This window comes from Physeter macrocephalus, chromosome 17 (genome assembly GCF_002837175.3).
Source record: "Physeter macrocephalus isolate SW-GA chromosome 17, ASM283717v5, whole genome shotgun sequence".
Taxonomy (NCBI): Eukaryota; Metazoa; Chordata; class Mammalia; order Artiodactyla; family Physeteridae; genus Physeter; species Physeter macrocephalus.
The window spans coordinates 37253965-37273504 of NC_041230.1; the positions used below are offsets into that span (position 1 = coordinate 37253965).

Below are 19540 nucleotides of genomic sequence, written 5' to 3' on the forward strand. Positions count from 1 at the left end.
GGCCATCCAGTATTATTTGTTTATCTGCTGTTTCTTGGGTGTGATAAACTGTTCATTGTCTCAAAAAAAAAATGGCTTCTTTCCCTTAGAGAGAAATCACTGTGTAAAACTTTGGTGGAAGTATTGTGTGTAAGCATTCAGTTTCTGTGGTGCTCTATATGTTTCGTAAGTGTATGTACATTGGCTTAACTAATTTTTACTATCAACTATGAAAGAGGTATTATTTAGCCTTGATTTTATATGTGAGGAATCTGAGGCTTATTAACAATCTTAAATGATTTGTCTCAAATACACTGTTAGAACCAGGATTTAAATCCAGGTTTTATCTGATTCTAAAGTACATTTAGTTTTTACTCTTCCCATGCTGTCTTGGGATTAAGCATAGTGATAATATTCCTTTCCTTTAAAAAATAATTATGGTTGATTCTCCTAATTTATGGTAGTTATCTTCTATAAAGTCCCTGCAGACATGGAATTAATGAACACCGAACAACTTCTTCTGCGGAAAATACAGAGTTAGGTTCCTGCAAGCCTCTGGTCACAACATCCTCCTCAGCCAGTTAATACATAATCTTGTTTACGTATGTTTCTGTTTAAAGACACCTTGTTTAATATATATTGTTGATTCAACATTAAACAACAAGATTTTGAGCATCTAGGTTATTTGTAACCTTTTGCCATTATTAAAAAACCCTTAAGAGTGAACGGTCTTGTAATCAAATACTCTGTGTACATCTTTGATTAAATTTTAGGATACGTTCATAGGCATGACATTGCTGGGTCAAAGGAAAATTCACACTTTAAAAAAATTTTTTATTTTTATATTGGAGCATAGTTGATTAACAATGTGTTAGTTTCAGGTGTACAGCAAAGTGATTCAGTTTTACATATATGTGTATCCTTTTTCAAATTCTTTTCCCGTTTAGGTTATTACAGAATATTGAGCAGAGTTCCCTGTGCTATACACTAGGGCCTTGCTGGTTATCTGTAGTAGATATAGTAGTGTGTACATGTCAATCCCAAACTCCCAATCTATCCCCCGCCCCCCACACTTCTCCCCTGGTAACCATAAGTTTGTTCTCTAAAGCTGTGAGTCTGTTTTGCAAATAAGTTCATTTGTATCACTTTTTTTTAAGATTCTGCATATATAAGTGATATCATATGATATTTGTCTTTCTCTGTCTGACTTCACTTAGTATGATAATCTCCAGGTCCATCCATGTTGCTGCAAATGGCATTATTTCTTTCTTTTTAATGGATGAGTAATATTACATTGTATATATATACCACATCTTCTTTTTGTGTGTGTGTGTGTGTGTGTGTGTGTGTGTGTGTGTGTGTGTGTGTGTTACGCGGGCCTCTCACTGTTGTGGCCTCTCCTGCTGCGGAGCACAGGCTCCGGACGCACAGGCTCAGCGGCCATGGCTCACGGGCCCAGCCGCTTTGCGGCATGTGGGATCTTCCTGGACCGGGGCACGAACCCGTGTACCCTGTGTCGGCAGGCGGACTCTCAACCACTGCGCCACCAGGGGAGCCCTGTAGACACTTTTTAATGATGGCCATTCTGATTGGTGTGAGGCGATATCTGATTGTAGTTTTGATTTGCATTTCTCTAATAATTAGCGATGTTGAGCATTTTTTCATGTGTCTCTTGGCCATCTGTATGTCTTCTTTGGAGAAATGTCTATTTAGGTCTTCTGCCCATTTTTTTATTGGGTTGTTTGTTTTTTTTGATATTGAGCCCCATGAGCTGTTTGTAAGAGGAAAATTCACACTGTTGCCAAAAAATGCCCTCCCAGAATTGTTAGCCAGTTCACGCTCCCTCTGACAATGTAGTAGAACCTGGTATACACATTATTAAGATTTTTAATTAAAAAACGTTTTTTTTAAATATGTATGTATGTATGTTGCGCCGGGTCTTAGTTGCGGCACACGGGAGCTTCGTCGTGGCATGCAGACGCTTAGTTGCCACAAGCACGCAGGATCTAGTTTCCCGACCAGGGATCAAACTTGGGCCCCCTGCATTGGGAGCGCAGTCTTACCCAGTCAACCACCAGGGAAGTCCCTAATTTTTAGAATTTTTACCTTTTGTTTAGAAATAGTTACCTTGTTTTATTTTAATATTTTAGCCATTTTATTTTTTCTCAAACTTTTTTTTTTAACATCTTTATTGGAGTATAACTGTTTTACAATAGTGTGTTAGTTTCTCCTCCTCCCTCCCACCGTCCCTATCCCACCCCTCTCGTGGTCACAAAGCACAGAGGTGATCTCCCTGTGCTATGCGGCAGCTTCCCACTAGCTATCTAATTTACATTTGGTAGTGCATATATGTCCCTGCCACTCTCTCACTTCGTCACAGCTTACCCTTCCCCCTCCCCATGTCCTCAAGTCCATGCTCTAGTAGGTCTGTGTTTTATTCCTGTCCTACCACTAATCTCTTCATGACATTTTTTTTTCTTAGATTCCATATATATGTGTTAGCATACGGTATTTGTTTTTCTCCTTCTGACTTACTTCACTCTGTATGACAGACTCCAGGTCTATCCACCTCATTACAAATAACTCAGTTTCATTTCTTTTTATGGCTGAGTAATATTCCATTGTATATATGTGCCACATCTTCTTTAGCCATTCATCTGTTGATGGACAGTTAGGTTGCCTCCATGTCCTGGCTATTGTAAATAGAGCTGCAATGAACATTTTGGTACATGACTCTTTTTGAATTATGGTTTTCTCAGGGTATATGCCCAGTAGTGGGATTGCGGGGTCGTATGGTAGTTCTATTTGTAGTCAAACTTTTTTTTTTTAATGGTAGTCAGTTTTCCCATCTCCACTGGTTAAGTAAAATACCCTTTTACCATTGATTTGAAATGTTGCCCTTTTCATTTATTAAGTACTTGTATATGTGGTTTTGTTTTTTAATTTTTTTGTTTATTCCATCAAGTTGTTTCTGGCTGCCACAGCACTACTGCATATGTACTGATTGCGTTGTCACAGGTCTTAATAGCTGAAAGAGCAGAAAAATACTTTCTTTTATTCTCTTGGATAGTCTGATTCTTTTGTATGAATTATAGACTTATTTTGTAAATTCCAGAAAACATTTTGACATTTTACTGGAATTGCGTTAAAATAAGGATTACTTTGGGATAAATTGGCATTTGTAGTCTTACCATTAGAGAACGTGACATCTCACTAGTTTTTCAAGTCTCTTTCTGTGTTTCAAAAATTAGATATTTTCTTCTTATAGAGCCTACCTGTTTCGTATTAAATTTATTCTTCGTGGATACTTTTAATGCTATTTTTAAAATATAAATTTATTTATTTATTTATTTTTGGCTGCGTTGGGTCTTCTTGCTGCATGCAGGCTTTCTCTAGTTGCGGCGAGCAGGGGCTACTCTTCATTACGGTGTGCGGGCTTCTCATTGTGGTGGCTTCTCTTGTTGCGGAACACGGGCTCTAGGTGCACGGGCTTCAGTAGTTGTGGCACACAGGCCCAGTAGTTGTGGCTCACGGGCTCTAGAGCGCAGGCTCAGTAGTTGTGACGCACAGGCTTAGTTGCTCCGCGGCACGTGGGATCTTCCTGGACCAGGGCTCGAACCCGTGTCCCCTGCATTGGCAGGCGGATTCTTAACCACTGTGCCACCAGGGAAATCCCAATGCTATTTTAAAATAAGGTTTGTTTTTTTAATTTTTCATTTTATTTTCTAAATAGTTACTGTTGTAATACAGGAAAGTTGTTGGGTTTTTTTTTTTTTTTTATAACCAGCCACTTTATTGAACTCATTAATTCACTTGGTTTTTCAGTTGAATATTTTAGATTTTTCAGGTAGATAATCTTCAGATATTATATCCTGGTCATGTTTATATACAACTTTGTTAGAACTGTGGTCTTTAAAAAGAGGTTGCAAAGCTGTTGAATCCAGCTCCTTACAATTTTATTACTATCAATGGAACATTCTGTTAACCTTAGGAGTTAAGTGAGTCCTACTTAAATGTAATGGGTGAATTTAGTTTTAATTCTTCCAGTTCTTTTTGTATGCATTCTGCTCTTCCTTAGTAAAGACTTTAACTGGTGTTGGAATCTTTTTTGGGGTGATGGGATACAATTTTTAAAAAAATCATCATGTATTCCCCTCTGCCCTTATGATAATACCATGTACAAAATGACAGGTAATATACATCTGTTGAATAGGTGAATCCTTTCAAATTGAAATTATAGGAAAGCTACAAGAAAAACATTTCTAAATTCCAGGTGTATTTCTGTTCTTCTATTAATCATTATTCAGGTATGTCCTGAGGGCCTAAGGGGTACTGATCATTTCCTCTACTGTTTTCCCTAATATCTCAGTTTATTGGCTAGAGTCACAATTATTTGAGCTCTAAGAGTTTACTATAAGGAAATGAAATATTCTTTCCAATTGAAATGGGTTTTTTGAGGGTGAAGTATCTGCTTCTTGCTTTTATCAATAGCTTTGACACTTGGTTTCTGTGTATCTTGATGTTATGGCTCAGTACCAGTGTGCATGGGAGTCTTTGCAAATTTACAATTATTCTGTTTTAATTATCTTGAAATTATCTTCTTCAGAACCACTCAATAAAGGGAACTCTTTCTGCTATCCCTTTGTACCCTCAATTTCTATTCTCAGTCCAGCTACCTAGGAGCTAGAAACACTGAACATCCATATAGTATTGTAGAAGAAAGGGCAGTTGAAGATGCCACTGTTTATTCCAAATTTATATACTCTCAGAATAAGAGACTCCAGACTCAGAGATAGAACTATTTTGTACAGGTTGATAAATGGGAAACTAAGTTCTCTCTTATCCTTCCTCTGGCACATTTCAAAACCCAGGGTAACTAATGTTTAGCTGCTTAAGCAGTTTGGTCCTTTTACTAAATGGAAGGGTACTTATCATCTCTCAAGCTTGGTGCTACAAAGACCTTGGTGTCTCTGAGGGGAAAGGGAAGAATTGCATTTTTACTGTCATAGTTGAATCCTTTTCCCCTTGTACACCCTTTTGAGAATTTGGTGAAAGCATTGGACTTCCTTAGAAAAATGCACACGGACACAAACATACATTTTTACACAGAATTTTGGGAGGTTTCTGGTCTTCTTGAAACTTATCCACAAACCCAAACTCATGTGGATTTTCTGAACTCCAGACTAAGAACCTCCTGCCTTAAATAAGAACATTGCTAAAAGTTATGAGTGACCTAAGATACTGTAAGGTAATACTTCAAAATCTTATGCAGCCAACAAAGGGGAAATTTTTACTTGGGGGCCTTTAACTTAACCTTTAGCCCCAAGGCTCTTTGCATGTTTTCCTGTTTCTTCATTGGCAGTTCATAGGCTGCTCTGCTGGATTATTCTCTTCTACCCAACATCTGAAAGTTGGATTTCCTTAGGATTCTTCATGGGTCCCCCTCTTTTCTCCTTCTACTTACTGCTTGAGTAATCTCTTCCTTTCCCCTGGATTTAAATACCACTGTGTTGTTGATGGCTGCCAGATTTATATCATCAGCCCATATCTCTTCACAGAGTGCTAGAATCCTATATGCAACTGCCTGCTCAAAAATCTCCATATACATATCTTATAGATGTCACCTATGTAACAGATAAAACTTATTTTTTATTTTATATTTTTTATAATAGCTCTATTGAGATAAAATTCATAGACCATAAAATTCATCCTTCACTAAATTAACTAAAAATCCAGGGATTTTTAATATATTCACAGAATTGTGCAGCTGTCACCACTCTGTCATTCCAAAACATTTTCCTCACCCTAAAAAGAAATCCTGTACTTATTAACAGTCACTCCTCATTCCCCCTCCCCTCAGCCCCTGGGAACCACTGGTATCCCTTCTGTCTCTGTATTTACCTATTCTGGATGTTTCATATAAATGGAATCATATAGTATGTGGCCTTTTTCTGGTTTCTTTCATTTAGCATAATGTTTTCAGGGTTCATCCATGTTGTAGCATGTATCACTACTTTATTCCTTTTTAATGGCTGAATGGTATTCCATTACATGGATAATGCCACAGTTGGTGCGTACATGTTTTTGCTGAAGCTCTACTGCTACAGTGATGTGAAATTTAAAGCTACAAATGTGAAAGAAAAGTGATTGTGTAATTTGGATTGAAATAACATCACAAATACTGATACTTAGAGATTGAGCTGATTAAAAAATTGTGCAATACTTTTACCTTATTTCCAAAAGAACCCAAAATGTGAGGCTGCAGTCACTTTTAACTTTCTGTGAAGTCTTAAACACATTCTCTGATATTTTACTTTTGGAAAGATAAGCAAACTATTTTGTTATTTTTGTGTGTGATTAGCTGAATATTTACCCATTTTAAAGGCTTTATAGAATTCATTTTATATAAAACATTTAATTGTTATCGGACAGTGGGTTTAAACCCTAAGTCATATTCTAATACATTTTCTTTTCACAGTTTGAAATAAACCATCATTATTTTCAGTGAAAAATGTCTGAATGTTTAAATGACATTATTAAATTACATTACAAAATGCCAAACTAAGAGAGTTTTATTTTCTTCGTACTTCAAGGTTTAGTATTCATGAATGTATGAAAGTGCCAAGCATTTACTTTGAAGGGCTACACATAAAACTGTATTTATTTAAATGTGAACAATCTAAATAAATCACAGGATCATCTAAATATTTTAAATTACAATTCCAGGCACTAGCCTTGATTATGAACTGTAGCCATTTTCTGAACCCATTTAGGAATTTTCCAAAGCAGATCAGTGGTTTTCTTAGTCATGAGAAAATTTTTATAAAGAAGTAATAAATCAGCTGTTTAAAAGTTTGGTAATTTCATAAGGAAAATATTTTTTGACTATGGAAGTTAATATGAATAAGCTAGAATATGGAATCTTTGAATCTAAAAGATGTAAGTCATTGATGAATATAGAATCTGATCATGAAGTTGACCTTTCTCTGCTATTAGATGAGGATTATCTTTATGTTTAGTGTGAGAATTTAAAATAATGAGGTAGATTGATAAGTGAAATGCTGTGCTCCTGATTGTGTAGCACCCCCTCCTCTGTTGGAAAGAGTAAGTGGGAATCTTGATTAGTAGATGTGGTAAGTCAAGTTATATTGATAGGCAATTCAGAGGGTTATTTTAGGTTTAGTGATGTATCGAATATGAGGTTGTCACAGTTACTTGTTCAACTAGGTGCATAGCAGTGGAGTTTTAAATTCAGTGTGGAAGGGAATGAGCACTTATCAGAACAGAAGGAAATGTGTGGTTAAACGGTTTCAGCTATAACTGTAGACTGTTTCCCTTGGTCCAAATGGGAGGAGAAATGGAACTTTATGTTTTTGGCTTTTTTTCCCATTATCAGTATAAATTGATTCAGCATGGTTTATTGGGGCCCTTAACAGGAAAAACAGTTGGTGTTTACTAGTGGAGGGGAATGACTTAAATATGTACTAAGAAGGCATAAGTCCTCTAGGTTTTATTTTACAGGTGTCTCAGTAGTCATTTTTGTTGCATATTTATAATTACTGATACAATTAATAATTTAATAAGTTATTCTTATTAAACCTCTGTAAAACAAGAATGCCTCATGATTTTTCTTGTTGAAGAAACTGCTGAATTGAGTAAAGAATAAGTTGATGCTTCCAGCTTTTTCCTCAAAATGAGAAACTGCCTTACTGACTATATAATTGTAGGTAATAAATAATGCTAATTTTAGCTCACAAAAGCACTGGGATTATCCAAAGAAAATATATTTGGTTTAAGCAGATGAAGAACCTTATTTATAAAGATATATTGGATAACCTGGAATTTTGAAAACTCATTGAAGTTCTGCATCCTCTGCATTTAAAAGATCTTGTTAAGGCAGTAAATGATAAAAAAAAAAAAATCTATGCTGATTTTTATTCAGAAGCCTGTGTTAAATGAGGTAGAGAAGACCTAAAATAACAATGTTGGGTTGTTTTTTTTTTTTTTGAAGTACTTATTAGAATAAAATGGTGTTATGATGAGGGAGATTGTAAGAACTAACAAGTTTCTCTTTTCTTCTCTTTTATATTTTCTTATTATATCACAGTAAAATACTCACCTCAAGATGATAGCATTAGCACCTTTCCTTTCTTGATGGATCCTTAATTGCTCTTGAGAACAACTATATTTACAGGCAATATGAAAATTAATTTGGCGATCAAAAATGAAAGTGATTAAAATTTGGAAATCATACCTAAAGTGACTTTTGCTCAAGGGTTATTTACTTGAAACAGAAGAATTCTCGTATGTTTAGTATGCATAAATAAATGTTGTATCACTTAAGGTTCTTTGTCTAAAAGGGGTAGAAATCCACTCTGGCTAACTTAAGTAAAAAAAGAAAAAGAAAGAAAAACAGCATTACTTACCAGGAATCTATGAGGTAGCTTATAAAACTGAAAGGAAATATGAAGAACCTGACCCTGGGTGGCTCCAGGTATCCAAACAGGGAGAAACAGTGCGTGCTCTCTTCAGGGGCTAGTGAATTACAGTTGTTTTACATCTTTATGTCTTCCTAGTCAAGATTCAAAAATTAAAGCAAAGTACTTGATTGTCCTAGTAGCTTCAGCTGCAAAAGAAACAATGTCACTTCAAGTATCACCTTACTACAGTTTTTACAAAATCTGTAAAGCTTCCTTTTAAAAATAATCTGAAGGGACTTCCCTGGTGATGCAGTGGGTAAGAATCCTCCTGCCAATGTAGGGGACATGGGTTCGAGCCCTGGTCCAGGGAGATCCCACATGCTGCGGAGCAACTAAGCCCATGCACCACAACTACTGAGCCTGTGCTCTAGAGCCCGTGAGCCACAACTACTGAGCCCGCGTGCCACAACTACTAGAGCCCGCGTGCCACAACTACTAAAGCCCACACACCTAGAGCCCTTGCTCAACAACAAGAAAAGCCACCGCAATGAGAAGCCCCACTGGAGAAAGCCCACACGCAGCAACGAAGACCCAACACAGCCAAAAATGAAAATTAAATTAAACCTTTAAAAAAATAAATAAATAATCTGGAAAAATCGTGACTAGAAATAAAATCCTGGTAAACCAGATTAACTTAATTTATAGAATATGGTCAGAGGCTATGCTTTGTATACTTTCCTACAATTCTTAATTTTATAATTGTATTTATTTTTTTTCCCCAAAAAAACCCAGTTTTCATAAGTATGTCCTTTGTTTTTTATGTGTCTGATGGCTTATCATTGGTTTTCATCCTTCTTTCTGTGTCTTAGGTATATTTGAAGGCTCCCATGATTCTGAATGGAGTCTGTGTTATCTGGAAAGGTTGGATTGATCTCCAGAGACTGGATGGTATGGGCTGCCTGGAGTTTGATGAGGAGCGAGCCCAGGTAGGGTGACTTCAGGCTTTACTGACTGTGGTCCCTTTATTTACCCCTAATCTTGCCTTTGTCTGGAGATCTATTTTACCCAGTCTTTAAGAGTAAGTATACAGTGCTGCCCTGGGAGCCGCAGCTGGTCCCGGCCTTGCAGCTTGCGGGGGAGGCTGCCCGGAGGAGGCGGCGACAGTGGTGGCGGTGGTGTGTCCCTGGGCCCCTGGACCGCAGCTTCTTTACTGCCAAGTCTATCCATCTGTTCATCCATCTGTGGGGGTCCACAATGGCCACCTTCAGCCGCCAGGAATTTTTCCAGCAGCTCCTACAGGGCTGTCTCCTGCCTACTGCCCAGCAGGGCCTTGACCAGATCTGGCTGCTCCTTGCCATCTGCCTCGCCTGCCGCCTCCTCGGGAGGCTTGGGTTGCCATCCTACCTGAAGCATGCAAGTACCGTGGCAGGTGGGTTCTTCAGCCTCTACCACTTCTTCCAGCTGCACATGGTTTGGGTCATGCTGCTCTGCCTTCTGTGCTACCTCGTGCTGTTCCTCTGCCGACATTCCTCCCATCGCGGCGTCTTCCTCTCTGTCACCATCCTCATCTACCTACTCATGGGTGAGATGCACATGGTGGACACTGTGACATGGCACAAGATGCGAGGGGCCCAGATGATTGTGGCCATGAAGGCAGTGTCTCTGGGCTTCGATCTGGACCGGGGCGAGGTGGGTGTGGTGCCCTCACCCGTGGAGTTCATGGGCTACCTCTACTTTGTGGGCACCATCGTCTTTGGGCCCTGGATATCCTTTCACAGCTACCTACAGGCTGTCCAAGGCCTCCCGCTGAGCCGCCAGTGGCTGCAGAAGGTGGCCCAGAGCCTGGTGCTGGCCCTGCTGTGCCTTGTGCTGTCCACCTGTGTGGGCCCCTACCTCTTCCCCTACTTCATTCCCCTTGATGGTGACCACCTCCTTCACAAGTGGCTGCGAGCCTACGAGAGTGCTGTCTCCTTCCACTTCAGCAACTATTTTGTGGGCTTTCTATCTGAGGCCACAGCCACGTTGGCGGGGGCTGGCTTCACCGAGGAGAAGGATCACCTGGAATGGGACCTGACGGTCTCTAAGCCACTGAATGTGGAGCTGCCCCGGTCCATGGTGGAAGTTGTCACAAGCTGGAACCTGCCCATGTCTTGTTGGCTAAATAACTATGTTTTCAAGAATGCTCTCCACCTGGGGACCTTTTCAGCCGTGCTGGTCACCTATGCAACCAGCGCCCTCCTGCACGGCTTTAGCTTCCACCTGGCTGCGGTGCTGCTGTCTCTGGCATTTATCACTTATGTGGAGCACATCCTCCGAAAGCGCCTGGCTCGGATCCTCAGTGCCTGTGTCTTGTCGAAAAGGTGCCCACCAGACTGTTCACACCAGCATCGTTGGGGCCTGGGGGTGCGAGCCTTAAACCTGCTCTTTGGGGCCCTGGCCATCTTCCACCTGGCCTACCTGGGCTCCCTGTTTGACGTTGATGTGGACGATACCACAGAGGAGCAGGGCTACAGCATGGCATACACTGTCCACAAGTGGTCAGAGCTCAGCTGGGCCAGTCACTGGGTCACTTTTGGATGCTGGATCTTCTACCATCTCATAGGCTGAGACACGTCTGTGGACCCTCACAGCTCCCTCAAGAACCTTCCTCTGGGTGCCAACTCTGATGGGGGATGAGGGAAGGCCCTCTCTCTAATTTTTGACCCTCTCTCCATTCTTGACCCGCCCCCCAGTACCCCTACACACACACACACACACACACATACACACACACACACACTCTCTCTCTCTCTCTTCCATCCATGGGCCTCCCCGCCTTCCTTGTCTCTTTTTATATATAGTTTGTTGTTATCAAATAAAGTTAGGAAGTATTTTTTAAAAAGAGTAAGTATAGAAAGTCTCATGTTCTCATAATATTGATGAATTCTGAAGAGATTGAGACCCAAATTTTGGTCCTGGTTTGGGGAAAGTTTTTACTTCAGTGGTTCTAAATTGCACTGGATTACCACTATGTGCTTAGTGGCGCACTTCAAAGTGTAGTAGATGGTTCTGTTTAATATTTGTTCTGGATCCTTAGCACATTATGAGGGGGAAAAAACAGTTTAAAATAAAATGTAGGAGCAGCACTTTTGAAATGGCTGAGTGAGGAGCTTGGCAGATTCTCTCTCCAAAAAGCAGTGATTAAACTTAACAAAATTGTAAACAAACAAACAAAAACCCATTTAAGGTCTCTGGAAATTAACCAAAGGACATATATTGAGAGGCATTTATTCAAACAAAGCTAGTGAATTTCAGTAAGAACAGTGATAGTCTGGCATTTTAGTCGGGAGCTGCTCCTGTCTCCCTTAGCTCTGTGGTTCCTCAAGTTCTACCCTGGGCAGGCGGGACAAGCCATGAGGACTGGCAGCTCTGCTGTTCTGTCAGAGGGAGCTGACTTTATTTAGAGTAGCACTTGGAAAAACACATGTCCAGGGCTGTTATTGAAAACAATAGCAGTCTCTGTGGCAAACAACTGGAGAAAGCTAATGTTTCAGGAAGCAACAAAATGGCAGACTAGCCAGAAATTTATCAGGGAAACCTAGGGAAAGAGATAGCTAAAGTGAGCCTTACTGAGATCACACTTAACCTCTCATGGTCCAAAAGGCTGTGTACATGTGCAAGGCTACACCTGTTCAGGAGAGGACAGAGAGAGCCCTTGAAAGCTGCTAGTCCCTGGCTCAATACAGGGTAGACTGATAAACTCCCTGCACTTTGAAAGTAAGCCACACACAGATCCCATGGCAAAGGATTAGAAGCCTTCTAACTCAAGGTGTTTAAGTAAAACCTCTGACCAATCATTGGCTGACCACTAGTTTATGCTGACCCAGGGGCAACCCCCTAGAAAGTAAGGCTTAAAAAGAAAAAAAACTAAGCAGTGACATCAGAGGCTGCACACTGCTGGGGAAACAGACTCCACACAACTAGGCAAGTCACTAAGTAGACAAACAAAAAACAGCAACAACAAGCTGGAGGCCGGGGTCAGAATTCAGAGTTGCTACAGTATATTATCTAAAATATCCAATTTTCAACAGGAAATTATAAGACATGCAAATAAGCACAAAAGTGTGACTGATACTCAGGGGATAAAGCAGGCAGTAGATACTCTGAGGGAGTTCAAATGATGGTTCTTAGTGACAAAAGACTTAAAAGCAATTCTTTTTCAGTGTGTTCAAAGAACTAAAGGAAAATTTCTTCCTTTAAAGAATTGAAGGACAATTATGACAGTGACTCATCAAAGACAATATTAATAAAGAGATCTAAATTTTTAAAAAGAATCAAGTAGAAATTCTAGAATTGAAAAGTACAATAACTGAAATGAAAAATTCACAGACTCAGCAGATTTAAGCTAGCAGAAGAATTAGTGAACTTGAGTATAGATTAATAGAGATTATCCAGTCTCAAGAACAGAAAGAAGAAAGAACAAAGAAAAATGAACAGTATCAGAGACTGTAGGACACCAGCACGCAGACCAACATATATGTAATGAAAGTCCCAGGCAGTAAGGAGAGAAAGAAAGGGACAGAAAATACATTTTAAGAAATAATGGCTGAAAACTTCTAAATTTGATGAAAAATATTCATCTCCATATCCAAGAAGTTTAATGAACTACAAGTAGGGTAAACAGAAAGAAATCTACAACTAGGTACATCATAGCCAAACTGTTGAAAAACAAAGAGAATCTTAAAAGCAGCAAGAAATAGGCCTCATTACATACAAGGGAGCCACAGTAAGATTAAGAGCTGACTTGTCTTTTGAAATTATGGAGGCCAGAAGATAGTGTGATGACATATTCAAAATGCTGAAAGAACATGTCAGAGTATCTGATTATTAGCAGGTGTTAATTTTTCAGTTGTTTAATATTAATCCTCTTAATAAAGTTAAAATAATGGCAAGAATAAAAAGGAGCTCTCTTTTTGTTATTTCTGTTATTCCCATTTTGTTCACCATATATAGAAATATAGGAATTTTCTTCTTAAGAGATCAAAAAATTAAACCTTCCTAGTAAAAAATTCAGGTTCAAAGTTAAAATTCTTAAGAAAGAATCTCTGCTACCTTGATTTCCACAGGGATAAGGAATACCTAATTCCTTCAGAAAAACAGTAAATAATTGGCAGTTTAGAAGGCTGTTTCTGTAAGAAGTGATACAGCAGATTGAATTTATGTAAGGGTGAATTTCAGATTGAGTTGACTTCTAAAACTGAAATATTTTATTAAAGTGATAGATAAAAATTTAAAGTTTAGCCCACAGTATTTTCCATACTGATAATTTCCCAGGCTTTGTTGACCTGGTCCACAAATTGGGCTTTATCACTATAAAGTAAGTACCATCTGTTGTCATAGTGAACTAATATAATAATAGGTCTTACATAATATAAAAATTTTAAAGCAGGGGATACCAACCATTCAGTCAACAGTCAGCACTTCTCTGGAGCTTTCCCCATCCCCCAGTCTTCTGGAAGATAGTAAATGTAAAGAGGCAACGAAGTATAGAAGTTAGGAGTAGGCGCTTCATGGTCATGTAATTGTGATTCCTGGCCCCACCACTTATCAGCTATTGTGGACGGCATGTTTGTGTTCCCCCAAAATTCATATTTTGAAGCCTCGACTTCCAATATGACTGTATTTGGAGATAGGACCTTTATGGGGTCTGTTAAGGTTAAATGAGTCCTAAGAGTGGGGCCCCTGATATGATAGGATTAGTGTCCTGATAAGACATGCACAAGGGAGCTAAGCTTGCTCAATCTCTCTCTCTGCCATGTGAGAACAAAATTCTCCAATAGATGCTCAGGTACCTGGTAGGCTAAGAGATAAACAGAGGATAGTCACAATTACTTTTTTTTTTTTTTTTTTTTTTTTTTTTTTGGCGTTACGCGGGCCTCTCACTGCTGTGGCCTCTCCCGTTGCAGGGCACAGGCTCCAGGCGCGCAGGCTCCACGGCATGTGGGATCTTCCCGGGCCAGGGCACGAACCCGTGTCCCCTGCATCGGCAGGCGGGCCCTCAACCACTGCGCCACCAGGGAAGCCCCACAATTACATTTTTAAAAATTAAATTGTATAAGTGTTTCAACTGAACTATTTTCACAGGTATTGTCTTTTTGCCTTTGTTCAGAGTACCTTTGACAAACGTTGGCAAGGATGCGGAACAACAGTTGGTGTGGTGTCTGATTACATAAAGTTGATACGACATATGGCAATAAATTACTAAAACTGCACATGTGTATACCTATGATCCAGCAGTTCTGTCCTGAGGCGTGTTATGCAATGGGAATGAATACATATATTCATCAAAAGATAGGTACTAGGACATTGTAGCGGCATTATTGGTTAATAGCCAGAAAGTATAAACTGCCCAAATGCTCACTAACAGTCAAATGGATAAATTGCATGTTCATACAGAGAAATACAATGAAAATGAAAAACTACAACTAGCATACCAGTATGGGTGAATTTCACAAATACATTGAGTGTATTAAAAAAGCACATGCTATATGAACCCATTTATATAAAAGTACAAAAATAGGTAAAACTAATAATACATGTTGTTAAAAGGAAGGATAGTGGTTTATCCTTGGGAGAGGATGGTAGTTCCTGGAATGGAGGAGAGGACAACCTCTGAGATGCTGGTGCTGTTCTGTCTCTTCATATGGCTTTTAGTTACTGGAAAGTTCAGTTTCTGAAGATTCATCAAGCTATCTTTTAGGACAGTGCTGTCCAGTAGAATTCAAATGTGAGCCACATTATGTAAATTAAAATTTTTTAAAAGCCACATTTAAAAAGGTTTGAAAATTATTAATTTTAATATTTTATTTATCCCAGTATATCCAAAATATCATTTGAACATAAAATCAATATAAATACTTATTGGGATATTTACCTGTTTTGGTAACAAGTATTTGAAATCCATTGTGTATTTTCCACTTACAGACTCAAATTAGCAACATTTCAAGTATGCAGTAGTCACACGTGGCTAGTGGCTACAGTATTGAACAACACAGCCTTAAGATATGTGTACTTTTTTGTATGTGTAACTAGTTCAATAAAATGTTTTAAAAGTTTCCCACAAATGAAGGTATTTCTGAGTATAATTGTATAAACTCAAAATTGAATCATGTTTGCTGATTGTACTTTCATTTCTTTATTTTCTGTAATTTGTAGGATAAATTTCAGTGTTGTTTTTATATGTTTGATTTTCAATAATTGCAATTCTCTAAAAGCTTGAAAAACTGAAAAATTTGGCGCTTCACCATTGAATACTTTAATCAGAGATTTCTAACTAATTTTGAACAAGATATAACTGAGGACTCATTTACAAAAAAAAAAAGATCAATGCCATTTTAGGAACTAGGTTGATTTCATAGAAGTTCTTCAAAGGCTCAAATTTCTAAAATCCAAAGTGCCTGTATAATGTCATGTGAAGTTATTTGTATTCAGCATCAGCTTTGTCACAGAAATTTTAGAGTTTAGTCACTTTAACTATGGATACATAAATATATTTGTAATTTATGCAACTCTAATGTCTAAATGATTGGTAGAATACCTCACTACTTTGGATAAGAATTGTTTGGATAACAATTATGAATTTCATGTGTACCACAACTAATTACTAGTAAATTTCTATTTCATAGTTTTAAAAATTCACTGAGAATGTTATTTTTTATACAGTGTTTAAATGTTTGCTCCACCAACATTTGTATTTGTATTATCAGTTTAAGAACCGATAACTTTATCTTTATTTTTGTACTTTTAAAATTAGCAGTCACAAAAATATGTTTCACCTTCAATATAATGACCTTCCAAAAGTTCTATTTTGATTCTATAATATGATTAGAAAAATTGAACCGTATTGGGTTGAACAGATTTTCTATTTGAAGTACCTAATGACACTGATGTAAAACTGGTATCCTTTAGCTTTTTGCAGGGTTTTTCTGTCAGCAAAGCCAACATATGAACAGCTTTGCTTTTTGTATGTTGACGAGAATGTGAGTGAAAATTTAGAAGAGTCGTTTGATTTAAATAAAAAGTTATGTTTTACAGAATGGTGTTAAATGTACCGTTTGCAGCTGCACATGTTAAATTGTCGCCTTTGAAGTATATGTTGATGCTTCTTCAGCAGATTTATTTCTTTTGGTTTTCATGTGATCAGTGATACCATTCTGGTCCCCACAGAGAATAGGAAATTTCGTTATTTTGTACAAATTATGCATTCATCATCAGCTTTCTTGGAAATGAATTTGATTCTTAATTTTTCATTAAATATATACTTCTATTTTTTAAATTCATTGCACAGAAAGGTAAGTATTACCAAACTGTAAAATAAATGTAGTTGTAGATTTAGCAATACAATAAAGACGAAATCAGTGTAGCAAGAATGGTTAAGAATAGTCTGTATATATGCTCTATGAGAGCACTGCTAGGTCTTTATTTACCACATGGGTTTCACAAACACCCAGCCACCTTTTATGATGACCCCACCTGACTACTTTGTGCAGGCTGTGGTATAGACCATGGAGTAACAGGCTAGTGTAACGAGTAGCTGGTGGGGACTGGAGTGCTGAAAGCCTCCCACCACCTGAGTCTGGATAGGGTTATTTGTCCCTATCCATTTGAGCACACTTTATGGGTGAGTGTATAGTTTTATCAGTAAGTACCCTTTGTGCTGTCCTTGAAAGGGAGGTGTTACTTAAGTTCGCAACAGGAAAGGATCAGGATAACACTGGATCACTGATCATCTTTCAGATTTAACCATTTAAAGTGCAGACTCTGTTCATTGCACATACATTTCACATCTTACTAGAAAAGACCAAGATAGAAGCTGGAATTAGAGAATAGAGAGCTACCAAATCTCTCTTAGCTTATTTTACTACAAATATTAGTAATAATACTTTTTTTAATTTTAATAAGGTAAAAATCTATGATCATTGCTAGAATACACATTAGTGGCTAATAACTTCCTTAGGGAGTTAGAGTACATCTTGTGTTATATGCTGTCATTTCATCTTGTAATCCTTTACTATACTCAGTCACAACTGATAATTATATATTGATTTTTGTAATTACTTGTTCATTGTCCACCTGCCCCTCTAGACCAGAAACTATAAGGAAAAGCACCATTTGCTCCCACACATTGTATGCATGGCACCCAGCACAGTGACTTGGGCATAATAAAGACTCACGGAATATTTGTGGAATAAATGAAAAAGTGAATGAATGCACAGGACAGAAGGGATATCCTGTTATCAGCAGACCTGTCCTGGTTGATACCTAATCAAATAAGAGAAAGTCCTTGGCATTTGGGAACAGTGTTCTTTTGCAGGTGCCTCTGGCTTATGTAGTACATTCTGAGAATACAGTTGGTATTTATAGTAATGTTTATTAGTCACGTGTAAATTTTACATGTTCACAAATGCTTATAAAATAATAGCATTTATTGAATGTTGTCAGGTAGTGCACTTAAGCATTTTTATATGTTATCTCATTTAATCTTGAGATGTCAGTATTACTACTCTGTGCATTTTACATGTGAGTTTACTGAGGCTTAGAAAATGAAATACCTTGCCCTGGGTCACAGAGCTAGTAAATGCAACATAAGAGTGGAGACTTGATCACACCTTTCAGTTTTGTTTAAGTTATAGACCTTGTGTCAGTGAAAATTGCAAGTATCAAACAACCCTACTAACAGAGCCAAATACAGGATTTATCACACAGAATAAGGTATCAACAGTATGCAGTTCAGGCAATTATATTATCAGGGGCTGTGGGTCTTTTCATTTTCCTGCTGTACTATGCTCAGTGTGTGACAACATCCCCAGTATTATATTTGCAAGATGGTTGCTGTATCTCTGGTCATTGCATCGGTTCCCAGGAAGAAGGAAAGGTGACATGTCTCTTAAATGACTTTCTCAGAAGGCCCATTCATTGACTTACACTTCTGTGTCATTGACATTTCTATATCATTGGCTGGAACATAGTTACCTGGCCACCTCTTGCTGTAATGAAACTAGGACAGTGAATATTGATGACTTTTTTGGCATTGTTTTTGATATTTTAGTTTCTTCAAGTGTGCCATTGAAAATCCTAGTGTTGAGAAGTGCATGACTGCAAATCACACACTTGAGCATCCTGTGCTGTAGACAGTGAGGGAGCTTTAAGTTGGGGAGTATTGTGGTCAGATTGTGCTTTAGAAGGCACGCTCTGATGGCTGTGTTTTGGATTGGGGGATGACAGAATGGAAACAGGAAGACACTTTGAAGTACTTTGGGTGAGAGATCTTAGGATCCTGAACTAGGAAAATGTTTGTAGGAATGAAAAGGAGCCTAAAGATTCAAAAAATAGGAGGTCAGATGGATAGGATTTGGTGGTTGATTGGCTCTGTGGAGACAGGGGGAGAGTGAAGTGTCAAAGGCAGCTCTGGTTCTTGGCAGAAATGAGTGAGTAGTGCCACCATCCAGACTAAAGAAGTGTAAAGGGAAAGTGTAAATTGGTTACCTTTTAGACCCAAGAAGTTTGAAGTATCTGGGTTTCCTTCAGATCTTTATCCATTAGTTGGGAAAGGATTAGGATAGATTTGTTATATGTTACAAATAAATTTTTCTTGATAATATCCCTTGGAATTTTCTTGTTGTCTAGAAGTTTCTAACATTTGTACAGTTGATTCTGTTAATATTCTCTTTTATATTTCTGGCTTTAGTGTCATACTTAATGAGTGCCTGGCCTGTCTTATCCCCACACTGTAGAAATATTTAATAATTTCTTTTTCCTTATACTTCTATGTTTTAAATATTGACTTGATCAGGATTTTACTTTGGTGAATAGGATGAGGTAAGGACAGAAAGGGAAGAACACTTTCAGTTGTTAGAATATGACTGAACACGATTACTATTTCCATGGTGTTATAATAGAACATGAAAATACTGAAGTTTTCTTTTAGAAGTTGCTCTGACTTTTTTTATGGCTTTGATGTTTTGAGAAATACTCTGCTGTTCTTTTCTTTCAAAAAATAAGACACCCCCAAATTTTCTTTATTATAAATCAAAATTAAAATATCTGTTTCATATATTCTTATGACAGCAGGAGGATGCATTAGCACAACAGGCCTTTGAAGA

The 19540-nt window shown here is 38.1% G+C and overlaps 1 protein-coding gene across 4 annotated transcripts in view; it reads left to right on the top strand.

The window, feature by feature from the left end:
* The window catches only part of LOC102976114 (core-binding factor subunit beta), a 245217-nt gene extending 225719 nt beyond the window's left edge, over window positions 1-19498 (top strand). The window contains exons 2-3 of one of the 4 annotated variants that reach the window (XR_003676458.2): window positions 9269-9385; window positions 14548-19498. Coding sequence is in view for 3 of the 4 variants with exons in the window: in XM_028477618.2 (XP_028333419.1) it covers window positions 9654-11006 (1353 nt within the window). In the remaining variant the exon portion in view is untranslated. The other 3 variants (XM_055078905.1, XM_028477619.2, XM_028477618.2) reach the window with 3 other exon arrangements.
* Window positions 19499-19540: the final 42 nt, after the last annotated feature.